General features: G+C 36.9%; 1 protein-coding gene across 1 annotated transcript in view; it reads left to right on the top strand.

Annotated features, from left to right (window-relative positions):
- Positions 1 to 15,202, top strand: part of Col28a1 (collagen type XXVIII alpha 1 chain) — a 169,614-nt gene that overhangs the window by 12,518 nt on the left and 141,894 nt on the right. Inside the window, 3 exon segments of the mRNA XM_042054567.1 lie at positions 1,852 to 1,878; positions 12,121 to 12,165; positions 14,325 to 14,369. Coding sequence (XP_041910501.1) covers positions 1,852 to 1,878; positions 12,121 to 12,165; positions 14,325 to 14,369 — 117 coding nt within the window.

Here is a 15,202-nt window from a genome sequence, read left to right as displayed (position 1 = left end):
GTTTTAAGAAACTGGTCTCTTTGAGTTTTTAATTAGCCCTTGGACACCTCTGCCAGGAAGCTTGATCCCATCCATAGGAGTTTGTTTGAACTTCTGCTACCTGTTCAGGAAGTACTTCTTAGCTGTCTCCTAGAACCCCAAATCTAGGTTTTCTAGGTGATGGGAAGCTCCTGAAACTTGAGGTGCGGTAAATAGCTGTGAAAGAAGCAAATTATCTTAAACAAGGACTTGGAGTGGGGACAAAGAAGAGAGACAGAACTAAGATGATTATATAAATTTGACCATGTAAAATTTTTGTAAAAACATTTTGAGCCTATAACTTGAAGTATGATGGTACTTGAAATCATAAAATTTTTATTCTTAAAAATGAGAAAATCAGAAACAAACTTGGCAGAGATTGGTAATACAGCTTGTGATATTTTTAAATTGGAATATTTTAAAGCCAGTGATTAAGAGGCCCTGAAAGGGAAAAACAAACAAGTAAATAAACCCCTGAAGAGGTGACCAGCTGATAAAGTGGCCGGGAATTTCAGAAGAAAACAAGAATATACCATGAACAAAGTAATACTCCTTTGTTTCTGCAGAGTTCTATTGGCTCATTCCAAAATGTATTCTTCCCTCTTTCAATATAAAGTAATAACAAAAATTTTAAGTGGTTGAGCATTATAATGAGTAGAGGATATCCCAAGAATTCTGAAATGAGAAGCCAACATATTCTCAGCATGATGAATGTGGATGATTTCTGCAGAAAATACCAGATTAACTGACTAAAATGTGGTCTTTAATTCCAGGCACCATCTTAGAAATTGAACAATTTATGTGAACAAATATTTCTATGCTGAATTAAATTATATTTTCACTCTATCTTTGGCCAACTCTACTTTCAGCTTCTATTACTAAGCACCCACTAATTTAGAAAGAAGTCTTTTTTCCTCTCTGAAATTTCTATGCGGAAATGTTACACATGAGATGAAATAAATTCTTTATAGGATGCATGTGTAACTGCAGTATTACCTCACTCACACCCTTGGTTTCTCCAGTTTGCATTAAATAAATCTTCCAATTCCATTTTCATCCTTGAGATATAGTTGTAGGATAATGATGGAAAAGAACTTGCTGTTTCTTGGAGTTGGCAATTTCCCAGTCCATTTAATACCCAGAATTGTTTCTCTCAGAAGGCTTATGGGAATGACACAGTGGAAAGGATTCCTCAGGATTCCCACAAGTGACTCAGAAGACAGTCGAGGTGCTGGCGTCTCACTTAGCGTGAGATAAAAACCAATAACTCAAAGGTCACTGACTCATTAGGGCTGATAGTGGAACCATTCATTTCCCTGATGTTATACATTCTAGACTGAATGTGAAGGGAGGACCATGAAGGACACAGACATTTACGAATATTCTAAAGGGCATCATCTCAGCTCATTTCAAACCCAGCCTCCCTAACAGATTCAGATAGTCACAGAGATTCAGTGACAATAGTTTAATAGTTTTATAGTCTGTATAACTGGTTGAAAGCACTGGTGTTTGTTGGTTATCATGTTCACAGTGACTTGCAGTGTGCATTCTCTCCTTTGGTTTGGGGCCAAAGGGTAAGGAACTGGATTTGAAAAACAGAAAGCTGAAATTGGGAATAGAATGTAATAGGAAAGCACAGGTTCATTCTTCTCCTTCGTAAACAACTGCACATCCCCCAGGGGAGGGAGATGTAAAGTAGCCTGAGCTTATGTGCTCTTACTTCCAAAACTGGTTGATAGTATTTGCTGCACTTTGTATGTGAAAATATCTAGTGTTTCCTCTAATACTGTTTTATAATTCCTTACTTAGCCTTTCATTTCTCTTTTAACCTAGGGAATTCCTGGCTACAAGGGTGACAAGGTAAGCTGGTAACCTCTAGTTGACCAGAATTTTAGAAATAAAAACGTACACATAGTATACTTATATACTGCTATTGCCTTTCCTCATTTCCAAGTATACTCTTAGGTAAGTTAGTGTAGACTAATAATGAATGTAAGATATGGATAAGTGTTGTAGAGGGTGGAGGCGCCCCTAAGAGCCCCGTGTCCTTCTAACTTTGCAAACATGAATTTTACTTTAGAGAACCTGACTTGACAAAAAGAAAGGCAACGTAGTTTTTCAGATAAAAATATTTCTCCATACAAACAAATTCAGCAGTGCTAGCACTTAGAGTAAGTAGCTGTGTTGTTGATTATGTTCAGTGAGAACCCAGATTCTGACCACCTCCCAAGGGAAGGAGAGGCTTGGCTGTGGGTAAGCAACTAGAACTATTGATCTCAATTAGCTAAGGGCTTACAGAGGGAATAATCTTAACATGTAAATAAAAGGTATAAATTGACAGAAAATTTCACAATTATTTGCAAATTACAAACTAGGAAATTAAAGTGCTTCAAAAGGAACTAAAAAGTTGCACTGGGTGTAGAAGTCTCAGAGAGTACTCAGTGGTTCATCTATCTCAGGGTTCTGTACTAATAGCTTTTCTGGTTGAAGTCAGAACATGTTCCATGTATCCATTCTATCCCACAAAGCATAGACCACAGACCTGAGCAATGGGGTTGCAATTTTTGTGGGTTCAATTCTAGGTATCCTTGGCATCCCCATTTCCCAAGAAGTCAGCAATGAACAGTAGGTGAGTCTTATGTCATTGTTCTATTTGGTAGACAAAAGCCCAGGAATTTCTGAAAATTGGCTGAAGCCTACTAAGTCTTACAACCTCATTCCCATATCAGCTACTCCTTGGGTCTGAGAAGGAGCTAAAGTGGGGCTGCCTATAGCAAGAGTGGGAATTGTACAGGAAGCACTTCTGTGCCTGTTGAACTTCAAGGCTTACATCTTCTCTTCTTGTGGAAGGAACAGGCTGTAGGAAGTTTAGGGCTTTGGGTTTGGGGTCAGACTGTATAGATATTTAAGCTATCTATTTGTTGTTCTTTGATTTTTCCAAACCAGATCCTTATCTATCCCAGGCTGGCCTCCAACTTGCTATGTAGTGGAAGATGACCTTGACCTTCTGTTCCTCCTTCCTCTACTTCCTATCTTGGGAAACAAGTATGTTCTGACACTTCTAGTTCATCTGGTGCTAGGGATGGGACCCAGAGCTCCAAAGCATACTGGGCAAGCACTCTGCAAATAAGCTCCATCCCAGCCCCTATTTCTATCTATCTATCTATCTATCTATCTATCTATCTATCTATCTATCTATCTATCTATCTATCTATCATCTATCTATCATCTGTCTATCTGTCTATCTGTCTATCTGTCTGCCTATCTGTCTATCTGTCTGTCTGTCCGTCTGTCTATCTATCTTCAATGTAGAAGGAACATAATTTTATTTGAAAATACACACATGTAGATTTCAGAACATAAATAAATCTGTTACTTGTGATTTTTACCAAATTAAGTTCCTTTTTTGAAGTGTTGTGGACCGAACCAGGGACTCGTATATATGAGGAGGTATACTACATCATATCCATATCCATACATAGCTCATCTGACTGGATTTATTCATCCACCCAGAAGCACTTTCTTTTTCTTTGTTTTTATTGAGCTATATATTTTTCTTCACTCACCTCCTTTCCTCTCCCTCCCTTTCTACCCTCGCCCATGGTCTCCATTCTCCCAATTTACTCAGGAGATCTTGTCTTTTTCTACTTCTCATGTAGTTTAGATCCGTGCATGTATCTCTTAGGGTTCTCATTATTGTCTAGGTTTTCTGGGATTGTGATTTGTAGGTTGGTTTTCTTTGCTTTAGTCTAAAAGTCACTTATGAGTGAGTACATATGATGTTTGTCTTTCTTCGTCTGGGTTACCTCACTCAATATGATGTTTTCATATTCATGCCCTCAAATTTCAAGATGTCATTATTTTTTTTCTCTTTGTAGTACTCCATTGTGTAAATGTACCACATTTTCCTTATTCATTCTTTGGTCAAGGGGCATTTAGGTTGTTTCCAGGTTCTGGCTATGAAAAACAATGTTGCCATGAACATAGTTGAGCACAAGTCCTTGATCATTCTTTGGTTATATACCCAAAAGTGGTGTTTCTGGGCCTTAAGGTAGGTTGTTTCCTAATTTTCTGAGAAATCACAGTACTTATATCCAAAGTGACTGTACCAGTTTGCACTCCCACTAGCAATGCAGAGGTGTTCCATTTACCCCACAACCTCTCCAGCATAAGTTGTCATCAGTGTTTTTGATCTTGGCAATTCATACAGGTGTAAGATGGAATCTCAGAATTGTTTTGATTTGCATTTCTCTGATGACTAAGGATGTTAAGTATTTCCTTAAGCATCTTTCAGCCATTTTAAATTCCTCTGGTGAGAGTTCTCTGTTTATGTCTGTACCCCATTTATTTTTATTGGACTATTTGTGTTTTTTTTTGTTTTTTGTTTTTTTTTTTTGTTTTTTTTTTGATGACCAACTTCTTGAGTTCTTTGTATATTTTGGAGATCAGACTTCTGTCTGATGTGGGGCTGGTGAAAATCTTTTCCCATTCTGTAGGCTGCTGTTTTGTCTTGTTGACCATGTCCTTGGCTTTACAGAAGCTTTTCAGTTTCAGAAGGTCCCATTTATTAATTGTTTCTTTCAGTGTCTGTGCTATTGGAGTTATATTTAGGAAATGGTCTCCTGTGCCAATGCATTCAAGTGTACTTCCCACTTTCTGTCTTATGTGGTTCAGTGTGGTTGGCTTTATGTTGAGGTCTTTGATCCATCTGGACTTGAGTTTTGCGCATGGTGATAGATATGGATCTATTTTCTTTCTTCTACATGTTGATATCCAGTTATGCCAGCACCGTTTGTTGAATATGCTTTCTTTTGTCCATTTTATATTTTTTGCTTCTTTGTTAAAAATCAAGGGTTCATAGGTGAGTGGGTTGATACCTGGGCCTTCGATTTGGTCTCATTGGTCTTCCTGTCTGTTTTTATACTAGTACAAAGCAGTTTTTAGTACTGTAGCTCTGTAGTAGAGTTTGAAGTCAAGCATTTTGATACCTCCAGAAGTTCCTTTATTGTACAATATTGTTTTGGCTATCCTGTTTTTTTTTTGCTTTTCCATGTGAAGTTGAGTATTGTTCTTTTGAGGTCTGTGAAGTCTTTTGCTGAGATTTTCCTGGGCATTGCATTGAGTCTGTAGATTGCGTTGGGTGGGATTCTAACTACCCAAGAGCATGGGAGATCTTTCTATTTTCTGGTGTTTTCTTCAATTTCTTTCTTCAAAGATTTAAAGTTCTTGTCATACAGGTCTTCCACTTGTTTGGTTAAAATTACTCCAATATATTTTATGCTATTTGTGGACATCCTGAAGGGTGATATTTCTTGGATTTCTTTCTCAGGCCATTTATCATCTGTGTAAAGGTGGGCTACTGACTTTTTCGAGTTAATCTTGTATCCTGCTACATTACTGAAGGTGTTTAAGAGTTGTAGAGTTTCTTGGTAGAATTTTTGGGGTCACTTATGTAAACTGTCATCTCATGAGTAAATAGTGAGAGTTTGACTTCTTTTCTGATTTGTATCCTCTTGATCTCCTTTTGTTGTCTTATTGCTCTAGCTAGAACCTCAAGAACTATATTGAATAGATATGGAGAGAGTGGACAACTTTGTCTTGTTCCTGATTTTAGTGGGATTGCTTTGAGTTTCTCTCCATTTAATTTGATGTTGGCTATTATATTGCTGTATATTGCCTTTATTATGTTTAGATATATTCCTTCTATCCCTGCTATCTCCAAGACTTTTATCATGAAGGGATATTGTATTTTGCTGAAATCTTTTCCAGCATCTAATGAGATGATCATATGTTTTTTTCCCAGTTTGTTTATATGGTGGATTACATTGACAGATTTTCATATGTTGAACCATCCCTGCATCTCTGGGATGAAACCAACTTATCATGGTGATGATTTTTCTGATGTGTTTTTGGATTCTGTTTGCCAGTATTTTATTGAATATTTGTGCATCAATGTTCATGAGTGAGATTGTTCTGTAATAGTCTTTCTTAGTAATGGCTTTATGTGATTTAGGTATCAGGGTAACTAAGCTTCATAAAAAAAGTTTGGCAATGTCCCTTCTGTTTCTATTGTGTGGAACAATATGAGGAGTATTGGTATTAGTTCTTTGAAAATCTTGTAGAATTCTGTGCTGAAACCATCTGGTCCTGGGCTATTTTCGGTTGGGTGACTTTTGATGACTGTTTCTATTTCTTCAGCAGTTATAAGTCTATATAATTTGTTTATCTGGTCTTGATTTAATTTTGGTAATTGATATTTATCCAGAAAGTTGTCCATTCCCTTTGAGTTTTCCAATTTTGTGAAGTACAGGTTTCTAAATATGACCTAATGACTCTCTGGATTTCCTCCATGTCTGTTGTTATTTCCCCCTTTTCATTTCTGATTTTGTTAATTTGGATATTCTCTCCCTGCCTTTTGGTTAGTTTGGATAAAGGGTTGTCTATTTTGTTGATTTTCTAGAAGAACCAACTCTGTCTCATTGATTCTTTGTATTGTTTTCTTTGCTTCTATTTTGTTGATTTCAGCTCTCAATTTGATTATTTCCTGCCATTTAGTCCTCCTGCGTGTGTTTGCTTCTTTTTGTTCTAAAGTTTTCAAATGTTCTGTTAATTTGCTAGTGTGAGATTTTTCCAGCTTCTTTATGTAGGCATTTAGTGCTATGAACTTTTCTCTTAATACCGCTTACATTGTGTTTCATAAATTTGGGTATGTTGTGTGGTTATTTTCATTGAATTTTAGGAAGTCTTTAATTTCCCCCTTTATTTTTTCTTTGACCCATTGATGATCAGGTAAGCATTGTTTAATTTCCATGTGTTTGTGGGCTTTCTGGAATTAGTGTTGCTGTTGAATTTTAATTTTAAGCCATGGTGACACGATAAAATATATGGGTTATTCCAAGTGTTTTTTGTATCTGTTGAGGTTTACTTTGTTACCTAGTGTGTTGTCAGTTTTTGAGATGGTTCCATGAGGTGCTTAGAAGAAGGTATATTCTTTTCTGTTTGGAAATCATATTCTATAGATGTCTGTTAAGTCCATTTGAGTCATAACATCTGTTAGTTTTCTTATTTCTCTGTTCATTTTTTTAAATGATTGACTTGTCCAGTGGTGAGAGGGTAGTGTTGAAGTTTCCCACTATTAGTGTGTGGGGTTTAATGTGTGATTTAAGCTTTAGAAGTGTTTCTTTTACATACGAGGGTGCATAGATTTTCAGTATTGAGATTTCTTCTTGATGGATTTTTTTCTGTGGCTAATATGAGATGTCCTTCTCTGTCTCTTTGATTGAGCTTCATTTGAAGTCTATTTTGTTAGCTATTAGGATAGCTACACCAGCCTGTTTCTTAGGTCCATTTAATTGGAATTTTTCCCCCAACCCTTTACTCTGAGGTGATGTCTGTTTTTGAGGTTGAAGTGTGTTTCTTGTATACAGCAGAAGGATGGATTCTGTTTTCATATCCAACCTGTTAGCCTGTGGCTTTTTTATAGGTCACTTGAGTTCATTGATATTTAGGGATATTAATGACCAGTGATTGCTATCTCCTGTTATTTTAGTTTTGGCTATTGGTAATGTTATTGTGTGTGTGTGTTTGTCTTCTTTGGGATTTGCTGCTGTGAGATCATTTATTGTCTGTGTTTGTGGATGTAGCTAAATTCCTTGGGTTGGAGTTTTCCTTCAAGTACTTTGAATAGGGCTGGGTTTGTGGTTAGGTATTGGTTAAATCTGGTTCTATTATGAAATATCTTATTTTGTCTGTCCATGGTGATTGAAAGTTTTGCTGGGCATAGTAGTCTGAGCTGGTAGCTATGGTCTCTTAATGTCTGCATAATGCTTGACCAGGACCTTCTGGTTTTCATTGTTTTACTGAGAAGTCAGGTGTAATTCTGATACGTCTGCCTTTATATGTCACTTGGACTTTTTCCTTCGTAGCTCTCAATATTCTTTCTTTATTCTGTATGTTTAGTGTTTTGATTATTATGTGGCAAGGGGACTTTTTTTCGATCCAGTCTATTTGGTGTTCTATAAGCTTCTTGTGTCTTTATAGGCATACTTTCTTTAGGCTGGGAAAGTTTTCTTCTATGATTTTATTGAATATATTTTCTGTGCTTTTGAGTTGGACTTCTTCTTTTCTATATCTATTATTCTTAGATTTGATCTTTTCATGGTGTCCCATATTTCTTGAATATTTTGTGTTACACTTTTGTTAGATTTAATGTTTTCTTTGACTGATGAGTCAATTTCCTCTACTGTATCTCCAGTGCTTGAGATTCTTTTATTCTGTTTATGCTTGCATTTGTGGTTCCTGATCACTTTCTCATAATTTCCATTTCTATGATTCCCTCAGTTTGTGTTTTCTTTACTGTTTCTATTTTGGTTTTCAAGTCTTGAATAGTTTCTTTTATATGCTTGATTTCTTTTTCTTGGTTTTCTTTAAGGGATTTGTTTATTCCTTTTCTTTATTGTCTTTTCCTCCATTTCTTTGAGTAAAATTTTCATTTATTTTTTGAAGGCCTCAAACATTCTCCTAAAGTTATTTTTTAGATCATTTTCTTCTGCTCCATCTATATTTGGTTGTTCAAGTCTTGCTTTTGTAGGGCCACTAGTTTTTTTGTGTTGTGTTGCTGTTTGTGGTGTTGAGCGTGTTCTTACCTTGTCTACCCATATTTTCCTCTGATTTATGTAGTTGGGGCTGTCTGTGTCTCTGGTGATCAATTTAGGTTCCAGTGGATCCAAGGCTCAGATGGTTGTTCCTTGTGGTACAGTCAGGGCCATGGTTCCAGTAACCCTGGAGGTAATTCCTGAGGTCACTCAGCGCTCCAGGGGTTTGGGTTGCTTTGCAATACAGGAGGTCATTCAGGCCTGCTCTGCTGAGGTTGCTTGCTTGGGGCTGCTCCCTCTGAGGTTGCTACCTTGTGCCTGCTCTGGCAGAGGTCTCTGGCTTGGGCCTGCTCCCTCAGCAGTTGCTTCTGTGGAGGTTGTTGCTGCCTCAGGCCTGCTCCAGTGGAGGTTACTGGCTCAAACTGTTCTTGCAGAGAACCTTTGGCCTGCTCCATCGAAGTAGCTGGCTAGGGTCTGTTCCCATAGATTTCCCTGGCTTGGACCTGCTCCAGGGAGGTCCCTGACTGTGCCCCTTCCCGCAGAGGTCTCTGACTTGGGCCGCTTTATTGTTTTACAAATACATTTTTCAAGTAGAAAGCCAGAACATTAGTTTGGGAGTCTGATTCATAATGTTCAACTATCTAGAAGCATGATACAGGCCACAAAAATAGTAGAGAAGAATGTACACATAGGCCTATAAGTATAGATCCAGCTTTGGTATGCCAAAAAGAGGAAGGGTTAAAACATCCCGTGTTTTCTAACTCAGTATCTTGAAAACTATGAACAGCTCAAGATACCAGAGTCTCTGTTTCTTCTTCTAGATGGAATGGAATTAATATAGACCTGGGTGATTTACATAGTTATTGGATAGTCAGATGGGATAGTGGGTGTAATAGTATATTGTAAACTGTTTGCTGGCAAAGTGTCATTGTAAAAAGGAAAGAGAAAGATACTAATAAAATTGATATTTGTGAAAAATTTTAAAAAATCAATAAATATAAGTTTATCTTATATATGGTTGAGGAAAATCATGAATGATCCTCCTCATCTTGATGTAAACAGTGTGTGTGTGTGTGTGTGTGTGTGTGTGTGAGAGAGAGAGAGAGAGAGAGAGAGAGAGAGAGAGAGAGAGAGAGAGAGAGAGAGAGAGTCATTGAAACTCTTGGGGAATTATAGGCTTACTGGAAGAGTCCTTTCTCACATGGAAAATACAAGCTGTCAGAGCAGAGTGGTTCAGGTCAGTTGACATTCAGACCAAGATTCAAGACTGAATCATGAAGAATGGCTTTAAACACTTGAGGTTGGGCCAGGGCAGATGTGTTCAAATCTCCCTGAAGCACTTGCTCGCTAGAATTATGTGATTATGGTCATTCTACGGGTGTTCATAAGCCCACCTCCCCCAAAAAAAGAAAAAGAAAAGGAAAGTGTCTGTGCTGAGGCAAATAAAATGGAGACAATATTTTCATTGATAAAAATCTGCCCACAAAACAAATACTGTTCCTCAGGACCTGTTGCTAAAAAAAAAAAAAGAATCTATCTGAGGACAAATGGAATGTGAATTCTGGCCAAAAGAATTTTGAATGTATTTATGGTAGTTTTCTGTTTGATATTTTGGTCATTTTGTTCCCATCCAACAGCAGGAAATTAATTGCGCTCTAATTTAGACTTCAAGAGCGATTTTTCCACTTACATTCTGAAGTAAACGTTCAACTTGTTCTCAGTGAAGATTCAGATTTTCCTGGGTCAGTTTGACTCACAGGCTCTGGTGAGAATAGATAGATCACTTTGAACAGAGCACAGCTGGCTATGAGAGAGGCACCTTCCTCCCGTCCGTCCAGATTCTGGCAAGAGCTGAGCAGTGTCCTATGGAGAGGTTCCGGTGAATGGAAAGTAGCTTATGGCCCATGGCAGTGTGCCTTGTTGAGCTATAGGTGATTAGTAACATGGACTTGGAGGTCTAACAGAGTCGAGTTTGCAGTCACGGCAATGTAATTTCTCCACGCCTTGCATTCCCTTGCATTGTTGGGATTTAGACGTAAATACCAACATGGATATGTTGTGAAGATATGTAATCATGGAAAGGCTTAGGCATAAACTTTGTGCCCATACCTGGTGACTACAAGACCATTCCTTACAGCAGTGCTACTCAGTGTGTGGCACACAGCCTGGCAGTCAGTTTAGCTGATATTAAGCAATAAGATAAACTTTGCCCACCATATGAACTAATTGTATTACAAACTTCAGGACTTCTGTATTTATTTTAATTCAGTATTCTGTATCACTAAGACACTGGGATTTCATATTATTTTCATATTACCCAATACATCACTAGATACACATAGACCTTTTGAACTAATTGCTCACCCCTAACAGAAACCTGTATTCTTTGACCAGTCTCACTAACCCCCCATGTGTTGTCCTCATAACCACCATTCTTCTCTCTGCTTCTATGAATTCATCTTTTTTAAAATTCCACAAGTAAGTGCAACCATGGGAGTGTTAATCTTTGCCATTGGCTTATTTCATTTAATGTATGTCCTCAGGTGAATCTGTGTTGTCAGAAACAGGATTTTTACAAGCTGAATGGTATTCCATCTTATCTCTCCCTCTCTGCTTCTGTCTGTCTCTCTATAAATGTGTGTGTGTGTATGCATCACACTTCCTTAACTTTTTGAAACACAAATGCTCAGTCTATAAAGCTAAACTAACATTTATATAAAGCAGTAAATATCAGGTAATACCAGCAGATTAGCATTATAAACTCTGGAGCATGATTTTAATGTTAGTGTTTGTGGTAACATGCTAGGCAGCTGGTACAGTGAGTGTAATAACAGAGCTATGCAGCACGCTCAGCAGTGCACCCATTTTCCTCTGGAGGATCTTGCTAACTCGTCATGGATGTCCTCTCCAGACAAAGTACTGTCAGCCTTACGATCTTTCCATTAGTTTTCTATGCCAATGCTGTTAGCCGATCAAGGTCAGTACTCAGACTGGAGTATAACATTGTGAACATATAGAGGGACTTTCAGTTAAAGGGTAGCTGGGTTCAGATCCTGATTCTATTCTAAACTTGCTATGTGATTATATATACTATATATAATATATATCCCATTCTATGCTAGCTATATGATTAGGAGTTTATATTTTCCTAATTTTAAGAACAGAATTATAAAGCCAATTGTGTTAAAGTATCATTTGGCATCAGATCACTATCCAAAGAGAATGAAATATGGTAGATGATCAGTTATTTTCCTTCAAATTCCACTTATCTCAGAAATGACAATCTCTCATTAGAGGAATAACTTTATTCACTGATTTGAGTAACTTTAGAGTAAATTAGAATAACTCAAAGACCAAAAACTTCAAAGTTCAATCCCTGCTCCCCCAGTATTGATGATGAAATGGCATGAAATTGTGCAGTGCTTGGCTTATGTAATGATGCTGATTCTTTCCTAAAGCTTGGAATATTGAAGACTGCCAACTTATTTATCTATTTATTTATTTGTAGGGTGAACAAGGAGAATGTGGTAAACCAGGAATGAAAGGTGACAAAGTAAGGAAAACAGTTTTGAAGTGTTAACAGTTTGATCCCTTTTGTCCTGAGTTTCTTTGAGAAACAAATCCTGGCATGAATTATGTACATCTCTCCTGGAGCTGGAGTTCAGTTTTCACATCTAAAGCATGTAAACACTGACGTAAGCATGTAAGACATGAAATAAACATGTAAGAACTGAAGTAAACATGAAGTAAATAGGTAAAAAATGAAGTAGAAAACCAAAGAATACACAACTTAGATAATGAAGTTTCCCCCACAAACCATTAAGACCATTTGTGACATCCCAGTCTTTGAGGTCAGTCTATTGGACATTATGGGGAAAAGAATAACTAGCAAGTCAATGCAAGGGTCAGTGGGGAACACTGGAATGGAATTCTGATGCAACTTCACACAGAGGAGTGGAAAGCACCATGAGGCTAGTGACATTATAGGAAGCATGCGGCAGACATAAGGATTTGAAATATAGAAAATGCAATAAGACACAAACAATAGTATAACTGTTTACCTTAGTTCAATATAAATGTGGGAAAGAAACTTGAACTAGAGACATATTCGACTTAGCATGCTAAATACTTTCTTAATAGATCCAAATTACACAGTGTATACAAAAATATAATTATAAATTATCCCAAAAGGCATAGAATAAAAATAGTTGTCATTCTAGTTAAGAACTATTGACTATGAAGGCTATCAATATAATAAAATATAAAACATCTGTGTTAAATGTATGGGTAGAAGTGACAAGAGAAAATAAGCAGAGGTTAATGAAGAGGATAAAAAATGATACTGGCCTGTTGGAAAAAATACTTCAAATAGCTTGGTCTTTCCTGGGAGCTGATGAACTGCTATAGAGCTGTGGGCAGGCTGATCTGCAGAAAGCAGGTTTGATGACTATTTCTGGATAAATCAAAAAGAGACAATGAGAACTTACAAATGGAAAAGGAACACAGAAATTTCCAAATAAGCCAAATAGTTGGGAAAGTATTATGAGATTAAAATGGTTGGCAAATAATATATTTCATTGACTAGGTATTATAACATGCTGCATTATTTTATTTTCTGTGCCAAAAGAAAAATTCTGCCAATTTATAAGATGTGATTCATTTCAAGTACATCTCAATGTTAAAATATAAAAATGTGAATATGTATGTATATATAGGATCTAGAAAATAGGGCATCGTTAATATGAAGCATTCACACAAATTTATAAGAAAAATGTGTGAGGGCATGAGACAAAAAGAAAAAAAAATGAGGAAAATAGTAGTCACCATCAATAGTCATCTTCTAGAATCCTTAGCAATGAATCAGAATAGGATAGAGTTGTAAGCACATACATCAGTTCTAAGGTTATTTAAAATAGCACTCATCAGAAACCTTTTAATGTCAAAACTAAGGAATGAGTAACAAATTATGGTGTATTCTGATTCTTAACAAATAATTTGAAAAAAGATAGACAACTTGGAAAAGGTAATCTAGACTGTATTATATTCACAAAATAATTGTAAATGTATTTTTTATTTGTGTTTTTGTTTTTTGAGACAGCGTTTCTCTGTGTAGTTTTGGAGCCTGTCCTGGAACTCATTCTGTAGACCAGGCTGGTCTCAGACTCACAGAGATCCACCCGCCTTTGTCTCCTGAGTGCTGGGATTAAAGATGTGCGCCACCACTGCCCAGCTATAAATGTATTTTGAAATATGGAACATATTGAAATATTTTTGAAAGATCATTAGCTATAAACAGTGTTTTGCCAAATTCCAAGATGGGGAGAAGAGCAATCCAGTCGGCAAGCAGACTCATTGCTGATTTAACAACATTGGTTTGCTGGAAGGGAAAGATATTCCACTAACTAGAAGAGTTTCTCTACTTTATAGAATGTTCTGAGAACCTTTGTGAAGCAATGCCCTTCCTTTGAACCAAATGTTAACATATAGGCAAAATACTGACACGTCAGCTTGGGTTTTCTTGGAGTTTATTTATTGAAGCAAAGTTTGACTCTGAGGTCTCGTAACAATTAAGATCGTTAGGAGCATTTCAATTCATTCTCTTTAATGTTTGAATAACCAGCAAATGTCACCCAGAACATATTTTTTAATCTAAAATCTATGCTTTATGGAGATGGATAATTAGAAAGACTTACTATTAATTTTAACCCACAGGGACTCCCGGGGCCTTATGGACCAAAGGGACCCAGAGGAATTCAGGTAAGGAGGCAAAAAGAAAATCTAAGTTTGAACTGGAATCACCTTGGGAGCTTTGAATAGCAACGAATCAATGACAAACAACAACAACAGCAACAACAACAACAGCAGCAATAACAACAACAACAACCCCCTTGGCCCATGTGTACCATTTTTAATTAAATCAGAGCGTCTAGGAACTGGAGCCAGGCATCAGTACTTTTTAAAGGCTCCTGAACGCTTCCAGTATATAAAACCATGTATGGAAACCACTTTACTAATGTTTTTATTGACTCAGACTCTAAAGACAGGCAATGACAGGCACCTCATCAATGTACTTGGTAACTCCATCTGGTGAATAGCTAAGGGAATGGAAAATAATTTACATGAAGAAAGTCAGGTAACTATGAGAAAGAGCTATATATGAGCAATATAGCCACCTTATATTGTTTCTCTAAGGTAGTGATGAGTTGTACATTTTTTCTAAATTTGTTTATCTAAATATTTATGTTATCCCTTCAACGTAAGTAGTTAATTCTTAAAAATATCAAATGAGTCTATAACTTATGATCTTATATACTGTGGACCCCAGAAAATAATTTGGATCAATTTTTCCAGTGAAGGGACTTGCCTCTTCTAAAGTAACAATGGATGCAGATGTGTATAAATAAGTAATTGCAGCATTGCAAAAGCTCCCCTGAAGATCTGTCTGGAGGTCCATCTTAGTGGTTATTAAGCAAGCACAAAGCCCTGGCCTTAATCCTTAGCACCCCAAAAACAAGACAAGAACAAAATCAAACCAACAAAATGCCCCTCCCTAGATAGGCTGAAAGTTATGTTTTTAACTCAAGAATTCA

Source organism: Arvicola amphibius, chromosome 2 (assembly GCF_903992535.2).
Source record: "Arvicola amphibius chromosome 2, mArvAmp1.2, whole genome shotgun sequence".
Classification (NCBI taxonomy): Eukaryota; Metazoa; Chordata; class Mammalia; order Rodentia; family Cricetidae; genus Arvicola; species Arvicola amphibius.
The sequence above is the reverse complement of the archived record's forward strand: the minus strand, read 5'-3'. Positions and strand labels throughout refer to the sequence as shown.